This window comes from Crinia signifera, chromosome 5 (assembly GCF_055691185.1).
Source record: "Crinia signifera chromosome 5, ASM5569118v1, whole genome shotgun sequence".
In the NCBI taxonomy this organism is placed as follows: domain Eukaryota; kingdom Metazoa; phylum Chordata; class Amphibia; order Anura; family Myobatrachidae; genus Crinia; species Crinia signifera.
Genome location: NC_139221.1, coordinates 298237307 through 298257340, shown reverse-complemented (window position 1 = coordinate 298257340; position 20034 = coordinate 298237307). Strand labels below are relative to the sequence as shown.

General features: G+C 45.5%; 1 protein-coding gene across 3 annotated transcripts in view; it reads right to left on the bottom strand.

The window, feature by feature from the left end:
- Positions 1-20034, bottom strand: part of CUBN (cubilin) — a 198656-nt gene that overhangs the window by 16351 nt on the left and 162271 nt on the right. For all 3 annotated transcript variants that reach the window (XM_083189341.1, XM_083189342.1, XM_083189343.1), the window contains exons 55-59: positions 19707-19863; positions 18959-19108; positions 16240-16422; positions 13638-13767; positions 9858-10075 (exon numbers count right to left, since the gene is read on the bottom strand). In XM_083189341.1, coding sequence (XP_083045467.1) covers positions 9858-10075; positions 13638-13767; positions 16240-16422; positions 18959-19108; positions 19707-19863 — 838 coding nt within the window. The remainder of the gene's footprint in view (positions 1-9857; positions 10076-13637; positions 13768-16239; positions 16423-18958; positions 19109-19706; positions 19864-20034) is intronic.

Here is a 20034-nt window from a genome sequence, read left to right as displayed (position 1 = left end):
ATGTCCCGCCCTGCCTGTTGATAAAGGCCACAGGCGTGGTGCTGTCGGACCGGATCTTTACAGGGCACCCTCGGATGAGGGACCCCAACCTCTGAAGAGCCAGAAGGATTGCTCTCAATTCCAGGAGATTGATTGGAAGGCGACTCTCCTGAGCCGTCCAGAGACCCTGAAAAGATTGAGAATTGCAAAGCGCTCCCCAGCCCCGTAGGCTGGCATCCGTGGTAAGCAAGACTCAGGTTGGAATCCAAAACGGGCGGCCCTGAGACAAGTTGTCTGTCTTTAACCACCATGTGAGAGACAGGCGAACCTTCGGGGGCAGTGTGATCAATTGACTCCTTAGACGAGTATGATCTCCTGTCCACTGGCTGAGAGTGTAAAGCCGAAGTGGGCGCGAGTGAAACTGTGTATACTCTACCATGTCGAAGACACCACCATACACTTGTGTACTGAGACCCTTCTGTGACTTATAAGGGAATGAATCTTCCTCTGAAGGGAGTGGATCTTATTCTCTGGAAGATATACTCTCTACAACCGAGTGCCCAGCCGAGCTCCCAAGTGAAGTGTCCTTTGGGAAGGAGTAAGAAACGATTTCTTCCAGGTTATCCTCCAACCGTGAGATAACAGAAGTGTAATTACGACCTGCAAATGACTCCGTAGTAGGTCTGGGGACTTTCCAAAATCAGTGGGCCGTCCAGGTATGGAATCATCCGAACCCCCAGCCGGTGCAGGTGTGCAGCCCTGACCGCCATCACCTTGGTGAACACCCTGGGAGCCGTAGATAGACCAAAAGGTAGCGCCCTGAACTGGAAGTGTTCGACCCGAAGGGCGAACCTCAAAGTGCTGATGTTCCTGTCGGATGGGGATGTGAAGTATATCTAGCGAGGCCATGAAGTCCCCTGGCTCCAGTGAGAGAATGATCGAACGCAGGGACTCCATGCAAAACTTCGGCACTCCAGTTTGTGAATCAAGAATAGGGTGGAGAAGAACCCCTGACCCCTCTGCTCCTGAGGAACTGGAACAATGACGTTCGAGTCCAAAAGAGAGCAGATGGAAAGCTGTAGCACTTGTCGTTTCGCTGGGTCCTTTGGAAGACCCGTGCAAAAATAACACTGAGGAGGGGGGAACCGGAATGTCAGGGCATAGCCCCTGGATACCACCTCCCTGACCTGTTTAGCCACTGGACGTCTGGTGGTGCAGGGCTTGGCTCCCTTAGTGGATGAGGAAAATCTAGAGGAAGGACTAGTGCCGTCGGACAAACCTCTCTCCACCTTGCCCGCCCACTCAGACACTGCCTTGGCCACCCATGACGCGGCAAGCGTGGTACACCCAATGGCCCCTGCCTCCTTGGCACCAAAGAAAAAACTGGTGACCCAGGGTCAGGGGGCGGGTTATGAGGGAGAAGGGAGGCAGGGAGCATGCTGGGTACATTTTTGTAACCCTTTGGTACACGCTCTGCTACCTCACCTCTCATACCCAGCGTGAACTCCTGTGCCCCCTAGTGGACGAAAAAGAAATAGTATTGGTTAACTTAGCGCGCTGCACCTCATGACATTGACTGGTGCTAATTTCCGGCTCTTTGCAATTAGTGTTTATTGTCACTGTGCTAGTTCCTAGCTTTGGTAATCAGTGTACTGTATATGGGCACTATGTTAGTTCCTAGCTTTGGGCACTTAGTATTTGTGGGCACTGTACTAGTTTCTGGCTCTGGGCAATTAGTGTTTATGGGCACTGTGTTAGTTCCCAGATATTTGTAATTTGTGTATATGGGCACTGTGCTAGTTCCTGGCTCTGGGTAATTAGTGTATATGGGCACTGTGCTAGTTCCTGGCTCTGGGTAATTAGTGGATATGGGCACTGTGCTAGTTCCTGGCTCTGGGTAATTAGTGGATATGGGCACTGTGCTAGTTCCTAGGTCTGGGTAATTAGTGGATATGGGCACTGTGCTAGTTCCTGGCTTTGGGTAATTAGTAGATATGGGCACTGTGCTAGGCCCTGGGCAATTAGTGGATACAGGCACTGTGCTAGTTCCTAGGTCTGGGTAATTGGTAGATATGGGCACTGTACTAGTTCCTGGCTCAGGGTAATTAGTGTATAAGGGCACTGTGCTAGTTCCTGGCTCTGGGTAATTAATAGATATGGACACTGTGCTAGTTCCTAGGTCTGGGTAATTAGTGGATATGGGCACTGTGCTAGTTCCTGGCTTTGGGTAATTAGTAGATATGGGCACTGTGCTAGGCCCTGGGCAATTAGTGGATACAGGCACTGTGCTAGTTCCTAGGTCTGGGTAATTGGTAGATATGGGCACTGTACTAGTTCCTGGCTCAGGGTAATTAGTGTATAAGGGCACTGTGCTAGTTCCTGGCTCTGGGTAATTAGAGGATATGGGCACTGTGCTAGTTCCTGGGTCTGGGTAATTAGTGGATAAGGGCGCTGTGCTAGTTCCTAGGTCTGAGTAATTAGTAGATATGGGCACTGTGCTAGGCCCTGACTCTGGGTAATTAGTGGACCTGGGCACTGTGCTAGCTCGTGGCTCTGTGTCGGTGATTAGTGGATATGGGCACTTGCTCGTTCCAGCCAGCTTTGTCCAGACTGGGCCAGAAATGTAAGGTATGCCCTAATCACATAGTACTGGGCTGTGGGTGTTGACATGCCATGTTGTAAGCAGCATTTAGGAGTGGAGGAGTGGAAAACAGTCAGGTGTTGCCCAGGGACACCAGCCATTACCCCCCCCCCCCCCCCCTCACACACACACACACAACACACAACACACAATTTACAATTCTCATGCTATACATTTATCTGAATTACCAAATGCCAAATTTTGGGATGTATGGTGCATGCTAGGTGTGGGGTGATCCTTGTGCAGCTTTACAACTCCCCAAACCCTAGGGAAGCCCTGATTTGGAAGAAATAAGCGCCTATGATTTGTGGGTGCAGAGGGTGCAGGATGACAAGATGTGGAGCAAATGAAGGACCTGTAGTCAGTCAATGGGGAGAGGGGAAACATTCTCACATATGTTAATGATATTAAGGTAATTTATATGTTAGTCATCTTGTAGACACAGGTGCATGAATTGATATGAAAGTCTGTAACTATGGAGATTACTAAAGGAAAACTGACCATGTGACCTGGGGAACGCCGCTCACCACAATCTTGTGACTGACTGTAGGGAACTCCATGTATGCCAGTCATTTGACTTATCACATTGTATATGAATTGTGTGTGGTGTTCCGCTACTTGGCCAAGCCTCCTGGCATAGCATCAATATGTGATGTATTGTGATACTGTACACATGACTTTTAGTCACTAGAATTGCTTCATACACTCTGAGTAACATTCATCAAGTGTCACAAGAATAATTCTGAATAAAAAAATTATTGTGTGTAGTTACTGTGTATATGTGCTGTGCACATCATACTCATTAGTTACCGTGTGTATGCGCTGTGCACATCATACTCATTAGTTACTGTGTGTATGCGCTGTGCCCGTCACACTATTTAGTTACTGTGTGTATGCGCTGTGCACATCATACTCATTAGTTACCGCGTGTATGCGCTGTGCACATCATACTCATTGGTTACCGTGTGTGTGCTGTGCACATCATACTCATTAGTTACTGTGTGTATGCGCTGTGCACATCATACTCATTAGTTACCGTGTGTATGCGCTGTGCACATCATACTCATTAGTTACTGTGTGTATGCGCTGTGCACATCATACTCATTGGTTACCGTGTGTGTGCTGTGCCCGTCACACTCTTTAGTTACTGTGTGTATGCGCTGTGCACATCATACTCATTAGTTACCGCGCACGTGTGCTGCACCCGTCACATGCTTTAGTTGCGGGTTGTATGTGCTGCACCCATCACACTCATTAGTTACTGTGTGTATGTGCTGTGCACATCATACTCATTAGTTACCACGTGTGTGTGTGTGTGTGTGTGTGTGCTGCGCCCGTAACACTCTTTAGTTGCTGGGTGCACCTGGGCCCACTAATTAGTTACTGTGTGCATGTCCTGTGTACAGTTACCACATGTATGATGCCTGTTACACTCTTTAGTTTCCAGGTGTATGTGTTGTGTATGTGTTGTGTATGTGTTGCACCCAGGCCAACTCATTACTATGAATATGTACTGCATCCATCGCACTCATTACTTACTGTGTGTATGTGCTACACCCTTCAGTCTTCACACTCATTAGTTACTGTACAATGTGTGTACAGTATGTGCTGTACCCCATCAGTGTACATGTGCTGGGTATGTCATACTCATTAGTTACTGAGTGTATGTGCTGCATCCATCACACTCATTAGTTACTGTGCGTATGTGCTGCACTTCTCACACAGTTACTGTGCACATGCCCTGTTTCTGGCACACTCATAAGTTATTGTGTTTGTGCAGCACCAGTCTCAATCATTAGTTACTGTACATATGTGTAGCATCACTCTTATTAGTTACTGTTTATGTGCTACACTCATTAGTTACCCTGTGTGCGTGTGTGTGTGCTGCACTCGTCACACTCATTAGTCAACCTGTGTATGTGTTGCACTCATCATCACACACATTAGATACTGTATATACTAACAAAGGAAAAATTTGTCACCGGACCAAAAATGGATAAGAGCAAAACAACAGAAGTAGTCTACTTGCGCTGAAAGTACTGTCCCAAACGGATGATCTCCACTTTTTTCTCTCCAATTAGGTAGTCCAAATATACAAAAAAGGAGAACAAAACACTATTGTAATATCAACAATGCATAACAATCTTCCTCCAAACGTGTAGGGTCAATTCTAAGGAAACGGTGCTCCAAAAAGTTCCCAAATGGTCCAAGGGTCGTATAGGGTCACCCCACTCGTGTAGACATAAGCAAGTGCTTACATGTATGCTTACATGTGAGAGTTTGGGCGACTCATATAAAGGTATCTTTTATAATGCGGAGTCTCACCACTTCTTTCCAAAATATAAAAAGGTTTTTATTGAAGATAAAAATGGTGTAGGACTACAATTCTATACAGCAAATGTACCATCCTAGTTGGAACCCGGGTATTGATAATGGTAACACAATACTGCACAAAATGCAATCCAAATCACCAAAATATTAAAATTACACGCTTCTTGATAAAGGCACCGCAGAGTGCTGAAACGCGTTGAATGAATGATTAAACCAAGTGTCTATCAATTTTAATATTTTGGTGATTTGGATTGCATTTTGTGCAGTATTGTGTTACCATTATCAATACCCGGGTTCCAACTAGGATGGTACATTTGCTGTATAGAATTGTAGTCCTACACCATTTTTATCTTCAATAAAAACCTTTTTATATTTTGAAAAGAAGTGGTGAGACTCCGCATTATAAAAGATACCTTTATATGAGTCGCCCAAACTCTCACATGTAAGCATACATGTAAGCACTTGCTTATGTCTACACGAGTGGGGTGACCCTATATGACCCTTGGACCATTTGGGAACTTTTTGGAGCACCGTTTCCTTAGAATTGACCCTACACGTTTAAAGGAAGATTGTTCCAACTGTGCAAAATTCTACTACCAACTGTAAGGCGCTTGATGTTAGATACTTGAATGTATATAAATGCTCACTTAATGTCGTAAATGTATGAAAGTGTACCCCAGAACCCCCGCAGTATATAACAGTGTGTGATATAGGAGGTTATGAGAGGAATTAGCGTGCACTGACCAATAGAAAGGACGGCACGATCTCACTGCACGAGGCAACAGACGCCGAATGCAGTTGAGATAGAGAAAAAAACACAAATTCCTAAATAACGCTTTAGACACCATCGGTCATAGAAGAGAGTGTGTACTATTGTAAAGCGCAACGGAATCTGCTGCGCTATATAAGAAACTGCAAATAAATAAATAAATAAATATTAGCAGTAGCAGCTGTATAAGTGTAACAGGGGATACCACAGGCTTTTCGGAAAAATCCCAGCACTGCTTAAACACAGAAAGAGCAAACGGGTCCCTACGGCACAAGCCGGTGGACGCGCAGCTCATTAAGAAATATCATAATACCAACGAAATCTCTATACTGTGGGTGCATCTGCAAATAAAGTAATATTCCAGTGTTGTGACCTACAGTATAGAAAATCTGATTTTACTTCAGCAATAAGACACCATCGATTATAGAAGGGTGTGCACACACGCAGTAGCAGATGTGCTAATATAGTAGGGGATCCCAAAGGTATAATTGGAGAAATCCCAGCACTGCGCACACACAGAAGCCCTGATCTCTATATCGTGGGTGCATCTCTGAATAAAACAATATCCCAGTGTTGAGATCCATAATATAGAAAAACGAAATTTCACCCCAGCCATAAGAACAGGCAGTACACAACAGTGACATTAATAAATCCTGAATACAGGCTATTCAGCATCAAATATTTACTGTGTCAATCATAGCGCAGTCATTTGTGTATGTGCCGGCTAGGTGGATACGGATATTCCTGACTGTAATAAAACAACCCTTGGTGAACAGTGTGCGGGATACTAAAGATTTAAGTCAATTAGCAAACACACACGCAATTGACCCAGCATACAATAGCCTATGTGCCATTAATACGTTAACAGCACTCTAACAAAAAGTGAAATTGGCACACTTATTGTTCCGGTCCAAGGAAAAGGACGCCAGTGACAGTCAACAAGGGTGTTCTATACACAGTAGGAATACTATGATATTTATTAATTATCCAGACGTGGACCCACATGTAGGGACACGCACATGATCGTTACAAATGCTCAACATTGCTAATAGAGAAATAGAGTATTAAAGTAATTTGAGGTCTCATACACTGTGGAATCAATTACAAAGGAACATGCATATAATTGACATACAATAGATGTTCAGATACCATGAATAAATGCTGAAGTGAACACTATAATAATTCAAAGTCTCACACACTGTGAAATTTAATTGTAAAAAATACCTAAACCACACACTGCATATAAGGGCATAAACAGTTGCTAAAAGAATAACCAACCCCTCTGCAACCGGAAGCAATACACAAGAAAATATAAGTACAGGTCGGGTATCCCGTATCCGGGCATCCCGTATCCGAATTATTCCAAAAACCGTGTTTTTTTGGAATAATTCAAAAATTATTTCCCCCCCCCCCTAACCCTCTTTTAATACTTACCAAGTCCTCCGGCGTCCACGGCAGGCCTTCAGCATCCTCTCCGGCGTCTCCAGCGGTCCCAGGAGTGCTTTGCGCGAGTGCGCGCGCGCGCCGGTGACGTCACCGGCGCGCCTGGAAACTTGCGCAAAGCACTCCTGGGACCGCTGGAGACGCCGGAGAGGATGCTGAAGGCCTGCCGTGGACGCCGGAGGACTCCATGGATGCCGAGGGACCATCGGGGACCCACCAGGGGCAGGTAAGTATGGCAAAAAAAAAATTATTCCAAAAACCGGAATTTTCCCTTATCCGTGGTCCCGAGCATTTCGGATAAGGGATACTCAACCTGTATATATAAAAATAGGAAGACGAACAAGTAAGAGCACTCAGTGCGGAATTGAAAAACCCTTTTTCCCAATTTACCAACTGTAATCTCCCTGAAACTAGTTTTCAAAAGTAGGCAAGTATGCCCTGCCCCAGTGGAGCTTACAATCTATATTCCCTACCACGCACACATACACAGACATTATAGGGTTAATTTTTGTTGGGAGCCAATTAGCCTACCATTATATTTTTGGATTGTGGGAGGAAACCTGAGTACCCGGAGGTACAAACAAAGCAGATATATAGCTTCCACCCCCAACCGCTATTATATATAGACGCATGAAAAGTGTAACAGAGAAGCACACTGGTTAATCCATTGGTCATCCCCTCAGTTCCGGCCTGTGGCTTCGTACAACTTAGAAAGAGTGCATGCATAATATACATTTACATCAGCACCTCTGTCATTTAAACTGTTTATTTTATTATAGGAGTTGGGAACCAAATCCCGACAGTCACTATCCTGACATTCATGATGCCATCAGTGGCATCCTAGTGTCCAAAATCAAGTCAGAACCCATAACCCTAATCTACCCCTCCTACCACCTCCGTGAGTCTAACGCTAATCTCTCCATAGTGCCTGACCCTATCCAGTGGCATAGCGAGGGTGGAGCACGAGCTCCAGGCGCCGGAAGATCAGAGGGCGCCGGAGCCGTGCCTGCCCTGCATCGCCAGCTCGCCCGCCAGCTCCCTGCTCCCCCGCCCGCTCCCGGCTCAACGACGCACCGGGGAACCTGCATGCAGCCGCCCGGGGCACTGCGCCGCTGTCAGGCGGCGTCAGATGTACTACAGGTCGGGAGCTCTGTCTGGCAGGAGGAGGCCGCCCTGTCCCCAGTGCAAGCTATGGCAGCAGCTTTATTATTAACCTTTGCAGCCAGCTGGGGGGAGCCGGGCCTGCCGGGGAATGTCAGCTGAGCTGCATGCAGGTAACGGGGATAGGGGAGATGCCGTGTTATTAGCAGATCAGGGGACCAGGCAGCATACCCGCCCCCCCCCCCCCCCCCACACCTGTGTATGGGGCAGCCCCGGGCTGGGAGTGGACGCCGGTCAGTGTGGGGACAGGTCACAGCTGCCGGGTCCCCTCCTGCTATGTGTATCTGAGCCAGTGACAGGACAGCAGACTGTACTACATGGAGCAGGGACACATTGTGGCAGCAGGTGCCTGGTTTTCTGGCTGCACACATGTTATATACTAACTGCACATATATTAAACTCAGTACTATTTTTCTAGAATTATAGGTTCTGAACCTCTAGATCTGTGGGTGGAGCTAATAAAAAAAAAAAACACATAAAAATTGTGTGTGTATGTATATGGCATAATTATATATAATTTATAGAAAGTACCAACTCTTCCTGCTGAAAAACAGCACTGGTTATACTGACCTCACATATGTTAAACTGAATAAAAGTGCTGCAAGTTATGCTGACAGTGATGGTCTGCTTCTACATTAACTTGGCTGGATCTACGTTATACTGTACACCTTTCCCATTGCACCTAATTACCGGGTTCATGCCGGTTCGACCTGGTAATTGGTGCGATGTGAAAGGGGTTACTGGGTCCAGCTAACTGGGGACACAGGGTAAGGAGCAGGCACAGGGGACACAGAGTAGTCACCAGGCACAGGGGGCATGGGGTAAGGAGTAGGCATGGGGGGGTGCGCAAAACATGCCCTTGCTCTGGACACCTATGGTATCCATCCGGATTCCGTCAGTACTGTAATTGTTGGGATTTACACTGCGCCAGGTAGAGTCCCTTAAACAGGTAGAGTCCCTTAAACACACTGCACCAGGTAGAGTCCCTTAAACACACTGCGCCAGGTAGAGTCCCTTAAACACACTGCACCAGGTAGAGTCCCTTAAACACACTGCACCAGGTAGAGTCCCTTAAACACACTGCACCAGGTAGAGCCCCTTATAAATATTACACTAGATAGAGCCCCCGTTACACACATTATGACAGGCAATACCAATACATTATACCAGGCAAAGCCCCCATTATAAGCTACACTAAACTGAGACCCTGTTACATGATACGCCAGGCAGAGCCTCATGACACAATTCGCCAGACAGAGCACTGTTACTCGTTACACCAGGCAGGGCCACTGGGTCTGGAGGCGTCTTAGTGGCTGTGAACCTAGTGTTACCTAGAACCGATAAGAGATGAACTTTCATGGTGATAAAATCTCTGAGTGTATTTGTAAATCCGCAATTAACACAAGTTGGCGCCAGGGCAGATATAGGTATTAGGGAGAACAAGTGTCCACAGCCACTGTACATCATAGAAATGCCAGTATAGGTGATATATATATACTGTACCATATACTGATCTCTGCAGCCAGTACTCACCCAGTGTCTGTCTGAAGGACGCTCTCCAGCCACCGGCTGTGCCCCAACTATCAGTCCGGAAGACTAGGAATAAGTTATTACTGGAGCTCCTGATAACCGGAGGGGGAACGTTCCCGCAGAACTTGCCGACCAGTGGGCTGTATGTGTCTGACCCATCATAGACGGCAACATAATCAAACGAACAGGAATATGATCCCTCTACATCAAACTGGTTAAATCTGTAAAAAGACATGAACAATAATATAGTAAATAAATTTGGCTGTAATTGATCATTATTATCCAGACTGCGGTTCAACAGACATCATTGCATTTGATAATAGAATACACAGATCTAATTTTTATCATTAAACATGACAAGAATCTGTTTGGTGGTTTGGCTATTTGTTTGTTACCGGTTACTTATATAGCGCACTTATATAGCGCACACATATTCCATAGCGCTTACAGAAAATATTTGGCCATTCTAATATTAAGAGAGGAGGAGGCCTGCGTGCGCCCTCCTCTGTCCGGGCCCCCTCCTCTCTACCGGCAGTCACTGCACAGCACAGCGCTATTGAGTATGAGCACTGCAGCACTGGACTCTAATGCCCAGATCATGCCGCGATTTCCGCAGTATTACCGCATTCATCTTGGGACTCCGGACAGGCAAGTATTGAAAAAAATGGATGAGGCGTGTGCGGAGTGGGCCCTCTGGAACTAAGGGGCCTGTGTGCACTGTACACATTGCAACCATTATACATACACTACTGCATTCACATCAGTCCCTGTCCCAGCAGAGTTTACAATCTATGGGGGTGATTCACGTTGATTTGCATTTAAGGGAATTTGGCTCCGTTCTGATTATGCGCATGTGCAGCCCCCTGTGCAAGCGCCTTGTAGGGGGTTGTAGACATCGGAGTGGGCAGAGGGCGAACGTGGGCTGGCGCATGGGGACACCTAGCGTTTCCTCTGCGTGCCGACAAAAACAGTGGATGTGCTCAGAGAAATGCTGGGCCTCCCCAAGCAAACACAGGCACGGTGAAGCCTTACAGGGCGGCTGACTTCACATGATGTCAGCGCCCGGCCCGTTTTCAGACATTCCGAGCCAAATAAAAGTCAGTATAGACTGACTTTTATTTGCGAACGGGGAAAAATCATTCGATGGGCGGTGACAATGGAATGTTTTTTACCCTGTACACTCGCATGCTAATGGATGTGTCAGCGTACACATCCATTTGCATGCTTCTGAGGGGATTCGCGGGGGGCCAGGTGCTTGTCCACCCACCTTGCGTTAGACCCTGCGTCCACCTACTTAGCGAAGACCACTGCTTAGCGAATTAATCAGAATCAGGGCCTATATTCCCTACAACACACACAGACAATCTAGGGTTAATTTTGCTTGGATCAAATTAACCTACCAGTATATTTTTGGATATCGGGAGGATACCGGAGTACCCGGAGAAAACCCAGGCAAGCAATATCCAAACCAAACTATTAGGGCCATGGTTTATTCTTTTGATAGGTTCAAGAAAGGGTTTGAAATCTTAAAAGAAACACCGGCCAGTTTGAATACTGGACCTAATGGCAAATAATAGCATATTAGCCCACAGAACTGGAAAAAATCCTTCACTGTTGTGTCTCATGATTACGGTTCACCTACAAGACCTAGAGAAAAATACAGCAGGCAAAGGATCAATGGAGATTTTTAAGACCATGACCATGACCATGACCATGATCCTGCAACGATCGTGAAGAGTTTCCTGACATCGTCTGATGGTCACACGAATAGATTGGAGGGCACAATCTGCACACAATCAGTAACGAATCCAATGTACAGATGGAGCCCTCCTCATTTAGCCTGTTAATTGGATTGAGTAATAGGATTACTATGATAATCCCCTATTATATTGTTCTATATATTGTATTGCTGCTGTGAACAATAGGATAGCCATGGCTAGCCATGGTGAGCCACGACCTAAGAAACAAAGTTGACAGGGGCTCCAACTGTAATTGATGGTAAAATCTCTAAAGCGACCCAACAACTACGTATTGGATCGGAAACACATTGAAAACGTGTACAAATCTTTTTATATGCAATCGGCCATTAGGGCCCTTATTCTGATCGGTGCGGATATATCCGCGTGCGTTCGGCCCGCCGATGTTTTGTGTCTGCGCATGTGCAGAGGCGTCTCTGTGCATGTGCGAGCGGGGCGTACGGCCAAATCCCGCATGATATGTGAACACTCCGAACAGGGGGTGGAGAGGGGCGTGAAGGGCTATTTGGGCTCATTACCATATGCATACGCCCCGCGTTTCATGGGCGTTCCCATGAAAACGCTGGGCGTACGTATGGTAATGCGGCCGTGACGCACGTGTAGGGGGCGGATATATGACATCGCCGGATGTCAGCTGCCCGCCCAGATCCCTGCTTTTGCACGGAAAAATGTCCGTGTGGTCCGAGGTTGCGGGTGCTGGTGGAGCACTCGGTCCTGCATTCGATGGTCTGCGACCATCGAATGATGGGGGAGGTTCCCTTAGATGGAGGAGGCGTATTCCGTGAAAAATACACGTGCGGTCCGTTCGGACAGCTTCTTACCGCATACGGACGGAGTTGGCGATCCGTATGGAAGGCGGGGTTTCGCACGCACGATCCTGGCCGCATAATCGGCTCCGGCCGCACCGATCAGAATAAGGGCCTAGATGCACTGAAATTGGGGGAATTGAGCCCAAATTGTTCTGGTGTGTACCCAGCATAAGAGGCCTCTTTATCAATGATTGCATATTCAATTCAATCTGGCAGCGATGTTATCTGCTGAATGTATTACTGAGTGGTAGTGCTAATTAATTGCTTAAAGTAGCATTAATAACAGGTTGGGATGTCGGGTTAGACCTTGCAGTGTCCAGTTCTCAATATCAACATTTTGCCACTACATCAGGAAAAAAATCTCAAGTGAAAAGGACATACGTAAAATGTATCCTTATGGTTAGTGAATAGGATTATCACTTATGTCACATGAGTCATTTTAAAAAGTGTTCTACAGTATAATGCAACACTGAGGGACGATATTGTAAGATCAGGGTTGCCTACCCTCCCGGAATGGCCGGGAAGCTCCCGAAAATTGCATTCCCTGGAAAGGTGGGCACCCCTTCCAGATACCACTGGAACCCCCCTGAATCTGCCTATCACAACCAATCAAAAAAGCAACTACCGCAACCAATCACAAAGCAACTACCGAAACCAATCACAAAGCAACTACTACAATTAATCACAATGCAACTACTACAACCGATCATAAAGCAACCACTGCAACCAATCACAAAGCAACTACCGCAACCAATCACAAAGCAACTACCGCAATTAATCACAAAGCAGCTGCCACAACCAATCATAAAGCAATCACCACAACCAATCACAAAGTAACCACCGAAACCAATCACTACAATCACAGAGCAACCACCACAACAACCAATCACAAAGCAAGTGACACACCCAATCACAAAGCAACTACTGCAACCAATCAGGGAGCGATCACTGCAACCAATCACAAAGCAAGGACTGCCATTGATCACAAAGCAGCTACTGCAACTTATCACATTAACACATTTCTCCTAAACAATTAAGAAAATGAAAGCAATCATTGTGAGACAAGTCTGCTAAATGTGACACAACTAATATATTTCTTATCATATTATTCTAGAAAAGGATTTGCACATTGATTATGAAAAGTAATCTCTACATGCCTTTTAGGGACTATTTTTTCTTAGAAAAGAATAGAAAATATTAGAAAATTCCCAACATACTTCAGTTCAATAATCTTGCTTTCCTGTACGGTGATGTGATATGTGCAGTTCATATTGTTGTGGTAACTGGTAAAGGAATGCGTTGGGCTCCTTAGGATTCCAGAAGAGCGATTATATGTTCCTCCACAAGCTGAAATATAAAAGAAAGTGAATACAGTAATTTGACATACAGAAATAAAACACTAGATGTACGTAAATGACCGCTCAAACAGATACAGTATCTGATGCTTTGCATACACAAAAAGCCTGGAAATGGCATGGATAATAAGTACAACCACCAATAAGGTGGACAATAAGTACAACTACCCAGAGGGTGAACACTACGTACAACCACCCATAGGGCGGACAATAAGTACAACCACCAATAGGGCGGACAATAAGTACAACCACCAAAAGGGTGGACAATAAGTACAACCACCCAGAGGGTGGACACTATGTACAACCACCCATAGGGCGGACAATAAGTACATCCACTGATAGGGCTGACAATAAGTACATCCACAGATAGGGCTGACAATAAGTACAACCACCCATAGGGAAGACAAGAAGTATAACCACCCATAGGGCGGACAATAAGTATAACCACCCATAGGGCGGACAATAAGTATAACCACCCATAGGGCAGACAATAAGTATAACCACCCATAGGGCGGACAATAAGTATAACCACCCAGAGGGCGGACAATAAGTACAACCACCCAGAGGGCGGACAATAAGTACAACCACCCATAGGGTGAACAATAAGTACAACTACCCAGAGGGCGGACACTACGTACAACCACCCATTGGGCAGACATGAAGTATAACCACCCATAGGGCAGACAATAAGTACAACCACCCAGATGGCAGACAATAAGTACAACCGCCCATAGGGTGGACAATAAGTACAACTGCCCATAGGGCGGACAATAAGTACAACCACCCATAGGGCGGACAAGAAGTACAACCACCCATAGGGTGGACAATAAGTACAACCACCCATAGGGTGAACAATAAGTACAACCACCCATAGGGTGGACAATAAGTACAACCACCCATAGGGTGGACAATAAGTACAACCACCCATAGGGTGGACAATAAGTACACCCTTAATGAAGGGGATACCTTACATACTGTAGTATTGAGATGTTGCATGAAAAAGAGCCTAGTGAAGACATCTAAATGAAATAAAAATGTTTTATTAATAAGGTTGATGGTGTAATGAACAAAAGCCTAGCATGGATACATTATGTAGAATAAGGCAATGGGTAGTTAATGGAGAATCACATGGTGTTACCTTTTTATTTTAAACAGTAACCCCTTACAAAGATGTGTCCAAATTTGCGATGCCTTGTATGCGCGCAAAGTCAATGTAATTCACCTCCTTTTGCTCTGGTCCCTTTCTGCTGCACTACTGGTAGCACTACTGGAGGAAAGGCAGCTTGTCACGGACAGTAGCTGTCCAATTAACATGACCAATTTGCTATGCTAGGTGCAATATATTAACATGTTCTATAATATTCGGTACTTGTTTCCTAGCACGGCCACACCGATCATGATCGTGGGCATCGTTAGTAAAAATCGCGATTTCCCATAGGAAACAATGTTAAATGCCTCGATTTACCCGCGATGCCCCCGATTTTCCATAGGAAACAATGTTAAATGCCTCAATTTACCCAAATCATCATAGGGAACAATAGTAAATGGGCCAGAAACCCCCCAAAACACCCCTGAACAGTGAAATGTCCCCCCAAAAGTAGTTAACGCCACCCCACGATCAACGTGAACCCGAAGTGTGGCGAGCGCAGCGAGCCCGCGAGGGGCGGCGGTACGCGTCCTCCGACCTTTTCATACCCCCACTATCCACGTCGGCGTGGAGTTGAGAATAGAATAGTGTGGCGAGCGCAGTGAGCCACCGAGCCCGAAGCGTGGCGAGCGGACGTGGATACCTGTGAAGCACGCGAAGGGACGCGTTTACCTGTGAAGGTATCCGCGTCCGCTCGCCACGCTTCTCAACTCCCCGCCGACGTGGATAGTGGGGGTATGAAAAGGTCGGAGGACGCGTACCGCCGCCGCTCGCCACGCTTCGGGTTCACGTTGATCGTGGGGTGGCGTAAACTACTTTTGGGGGGATATTTCACTGTTCAGGGGTGTTTTGGGGGGTTTCTGGCATATTTACCATTGTTCCCTATGATGATTTGGGTAAATTGAGGCATTTAACATTGTTTCCTATGGGAAATCGGGGGCATCGCGGGTAAATTGAGGCATTTAACATTGTTTCCTGTGGGCATCGCGTCTGGACCATTTAAGCCTTTTTTAGCCGCCTGCGACGCGACCGACGCGATTTTGACTTTTTTCAATGCATTTCAATGGGAAATCGGGGGCATCGCGTCGGTCGCATCGCAGACCACTAAAAATTACACCCGATGCCCGCGATTGTGGCCGTGCTAGGAAACAAGTACCTAATATTCTATCAGAAGTTGCTTGTAGCTCCTTATTAGTTGCTAGACACATCCTAAAACCATGGAGCTACCATAATGCTTGGCGCCTACAGTATTTCGCTTTGCAATCGGCAAATGCTCATAGCTGATGATATGCCCCTATAGTGACTGTGGTTACTCACAGAACACAGTGTAGCTTGCCATAAATCCATGCATGGTTATACTAGAGTCTGTGTAGAACTTTATTGACATTGCTCCTCTACTGCTAACCGGAGCAGGCAATGTGTCACCGCAGAGTGTTGCAACTGGGGCTCTTGAAGTTCCACTGAATATTTCCACTTTATCCTTACTGCAGGCGGAGCTGTCTGTAAGTGCAAGCGAACAACGTTAATTTGCTGACATGAAGCTACGTATACAGATGTGTCCACATACATTTAGCCTCCTTATGAGTTAAACAGCCCTTCTAGAAGTGAGAGATGTGGTAAGAAATCTCCAGTTTTTTTTAAAGCGGCAATCATTTACACTGCAAAACCAGTTTGATTTTGAACCGTAAATGATTGCCGCTTTAAAAAAAAAAAAAAAAAGGAGATTTCTTACCAAATCTGAATCTCTCATCCTATTACATTTCACCCTAGGTGTGTGACCTCAGCTATATCTGCATATATTACATTACAGGGTTTTTCCTGGAAATCACTGTAATGTAGCATGCAGCCACAGTCACATGCTGCATATCATTTTAATCAGCAAGGTCTGTTTGTGCCTCAAACTCACATAATTATTATAATTTTGATAAACAGACGCCCCCAGAGTTAGAATTGCACAGGAACTGCCGGCTCACTCATGCCACACAGCTCGCAGTGCATGGGGTACTGGGGCTAGATGTATGAGGACATCTGTAGTCAGGGCTATTTTTCAGCAGGCTCCAGCAGGAACTGAGGCCCTTATTCTAGTTCACTCTTTCTGACAAAATATTTCTTAGATGGACAAAACCATGTGCACTGCAGGTGAGGCAGGTGTTACTTGTGCAGAGATAATTAGATTTGGGTGGGGTTTTACACCTGCCTCACCTGCAGTGCACATGGTTTTGTCCATCTAAGAAATTTTTTGTCAGAAAGAGTGAACTAGAATAAGGGCCTCAGTTCCTGCTGGAGCCTGCTGAAAAATAGCCCTGTCTGTAGTTATATAACATGTAATATCAATGTATAATATTAACCAAAGTACAATAATAAGGATTTTAAGCAACATACAGTAAATAAATGTTACGCAGTGTGTGTGCATATGGGATCTGGTCTGGGCTGTTAAAGAAGCACTTGTTTCATGGCCTGATGTAATGGACAGGATGCAGGAAACGGTGAGGTAAGTATTTGCCTGCTGAGTATACACGCAGAACACTGCTTTTAACAGACATGATTAAATAGCGCTGCTTATTTGAGAAACAATGTAAGTTATTAATAGAGGATAAAAACCAACAATACATTATATAAATGCTTAGTGTAAGAAGATTCTGATTTGCTTTCTAATTGATCACTTGGTCAGTGTGTTATTTCTCGAGGGCGGAATGTGTCCCCAGATAGAGTCCTGGGTGTGACTCCATGCCCTTCACAGTCCCTGGCCAAAAGGGAGGGGCGGTGGAGGGATATAAGAATGTTCCACAGGCTCACCCCCACTATGCAGTCATCTAACAATGAGACTGATTCAGATGTGGGGCTGTTCTGACTCCTGTGCAGAAGCCACCCGAACCCCACACTGCGCTCCTGACTATGCATTGCCACCAGATCCCTCAACTCCCCAGGTCCCAACTATAATTTACTGCCAGCCTCCCCAACCTCATATGATCACGATTTCTATAGCGCTGCCACCTCCATCAACCCCTGTATGAATTGTGATTTGGTGCAGGCATAAGGTTGGCCCAGAGGCAGTTCAGGCAATGGCACCCCCTTCCTCCTCTGTAGTTACATCATTTCCTCCTGTGACATTGGCATATCTTCTCAGATCCACTGTAACTGAAGATGCAGCACAAAACGATTTGCAGCCTCCTATGAATCAGTCCCAATGTAACACAATAGGGTCATACAGTAGGTTTATCCAGTGTTATATACTTTTATATGCAGGCTGTACTGAATGAAGCCAACAATACAGGGATGGAATTAGGATAGTGGTTCTGGAGGAAAGTGAATGATACAACATCAACAAGAAATGTGCAAGTGCACACTGTGCCGCTAATACTTGCCACTGGATTACATACAGAACAGGGGGCCCGATTCTCTAAGCTTCAAAAGTGATAAAAAGGAGAGTGATAAACAGCCAGCCAATCAGCCCCTGCCTGACATTTTTCAAACACAGTCTGTGACGTGGCAGGTAGGAGCTGATTGGCTGACTGTTTATCACTCTCCATTTTACCACTTTTAAAGCTTAGAGAATCTGGCCCAGGGTCTGATAATTATCAGTGGCACCGGCAAAAGAGGTGATGGACTATGAGCCGTCCCCAGCTAGGCTACCGCTGCCACAGGCAGGACCACATATAAAGTGAGGAGACACAAACATCACAACATCACTGGAGCCAGGTCAAGGGGCCAGATGTACTATGCTTCAAAAGTGATAAAATGGAGAGTGACAAACAAACAACCATTCAGCTCCTGCCTGACATTTTTCAAACCCAGTCTGTGACATGACATATAGGAGCTGATTAGCTGAACGTTTAATCACTCTCCATTTTATCACTTTTGAAGCTTAGTGCATCTGGCCCAAGGTCGGGCAGCACAGCTTACACCAAACTTTCCCTATTTCTCCTAACACACATGTAAATAAAGAACAGGAACGGCCGGGTGTTGCAATCTCCTTGTATGTAGAAATACAAATCACCGCACCATCGGGGTTGAATCAGGTAATTATATCACTCACCTTCCAACTCAAACGCCAGGAAGGTCAGGACAATGAACATGTTGTCATCCGTGTGGATGGTATAGATACAATTCAAGTCGTTATCATATTTATTTGGATAGTTTAACGAAACAATTCGCCCACTTGACTTTATGAAGTTTGCTCCACATCCTGGAAGTATAAAAAAAAAAAAAAAGTATATCATTAATCACATAATCAGGGCCCAGACATCGTTAAGCAGCTGGTATCACTTTGCACTAACGGTCAGAAGGACCAAAACTCTGCATATTTCACATAATGGATTTACTTAGGTATATGTAATGAAGTGGTGCGATGTGCGGGTACAAAGGGGGCCTAATTCGGCATGGTTCGCAAATGAGAAAAAAAAATCCAAAATGACTGAATGAACTTAAATTGCGACTGTATATGCGAACAGTTAGCAGTCGCAGATAACGGACGGGAAGCCGGCGTTTCTGTCCCAGATTAAGTGAATCCTCAGACTTACTAAGATTGGCTCAGATGAAAAGGGATATTCGATGTTCGGGGATTTGTGAATGGATCGGCATATGTACCGCAATTTTTGTTTTACGGGCCGTTTATTGTTATCTTTTCTGGGTGGTGACTTTTTTCTCGTAGTCCATTGCGTTTTCTCTGATTAGCAATCCATGCTGAGTTAGTTCCTGAGTAACCATATCAGGTTTTCCAGTGCAATAAAATGCCATAATGTAAAATATATCTTACAATAATAAAGCTGGATACAGTCACTTACTGCTGCTGAACGTGGCTGAGAAACCTCTCCCAGTGTCAACTTCTGATTGGAATATTAGTTTTACTGTGCTTCCCGGTGAGACCACAGGGCCTGGAGCTGAGTCTCCGCATGCAGAGGACAATAGGAGCTCTTCTGTCTCCTCGATCCCACTCCAGACCTGACCGGCAGAGAAACAGAGAAAAACAGACATTAACAATCACAAAAACGAGAACAAAACTACAGAAAGCAGCGCTGGGAATTAATGATGGGTGAATCAATGCGTTTAAAAAAATACAAATTTAATAAAAAGTGCAAATTGAGTAAAGAACATTTACAATAAAATGATGTG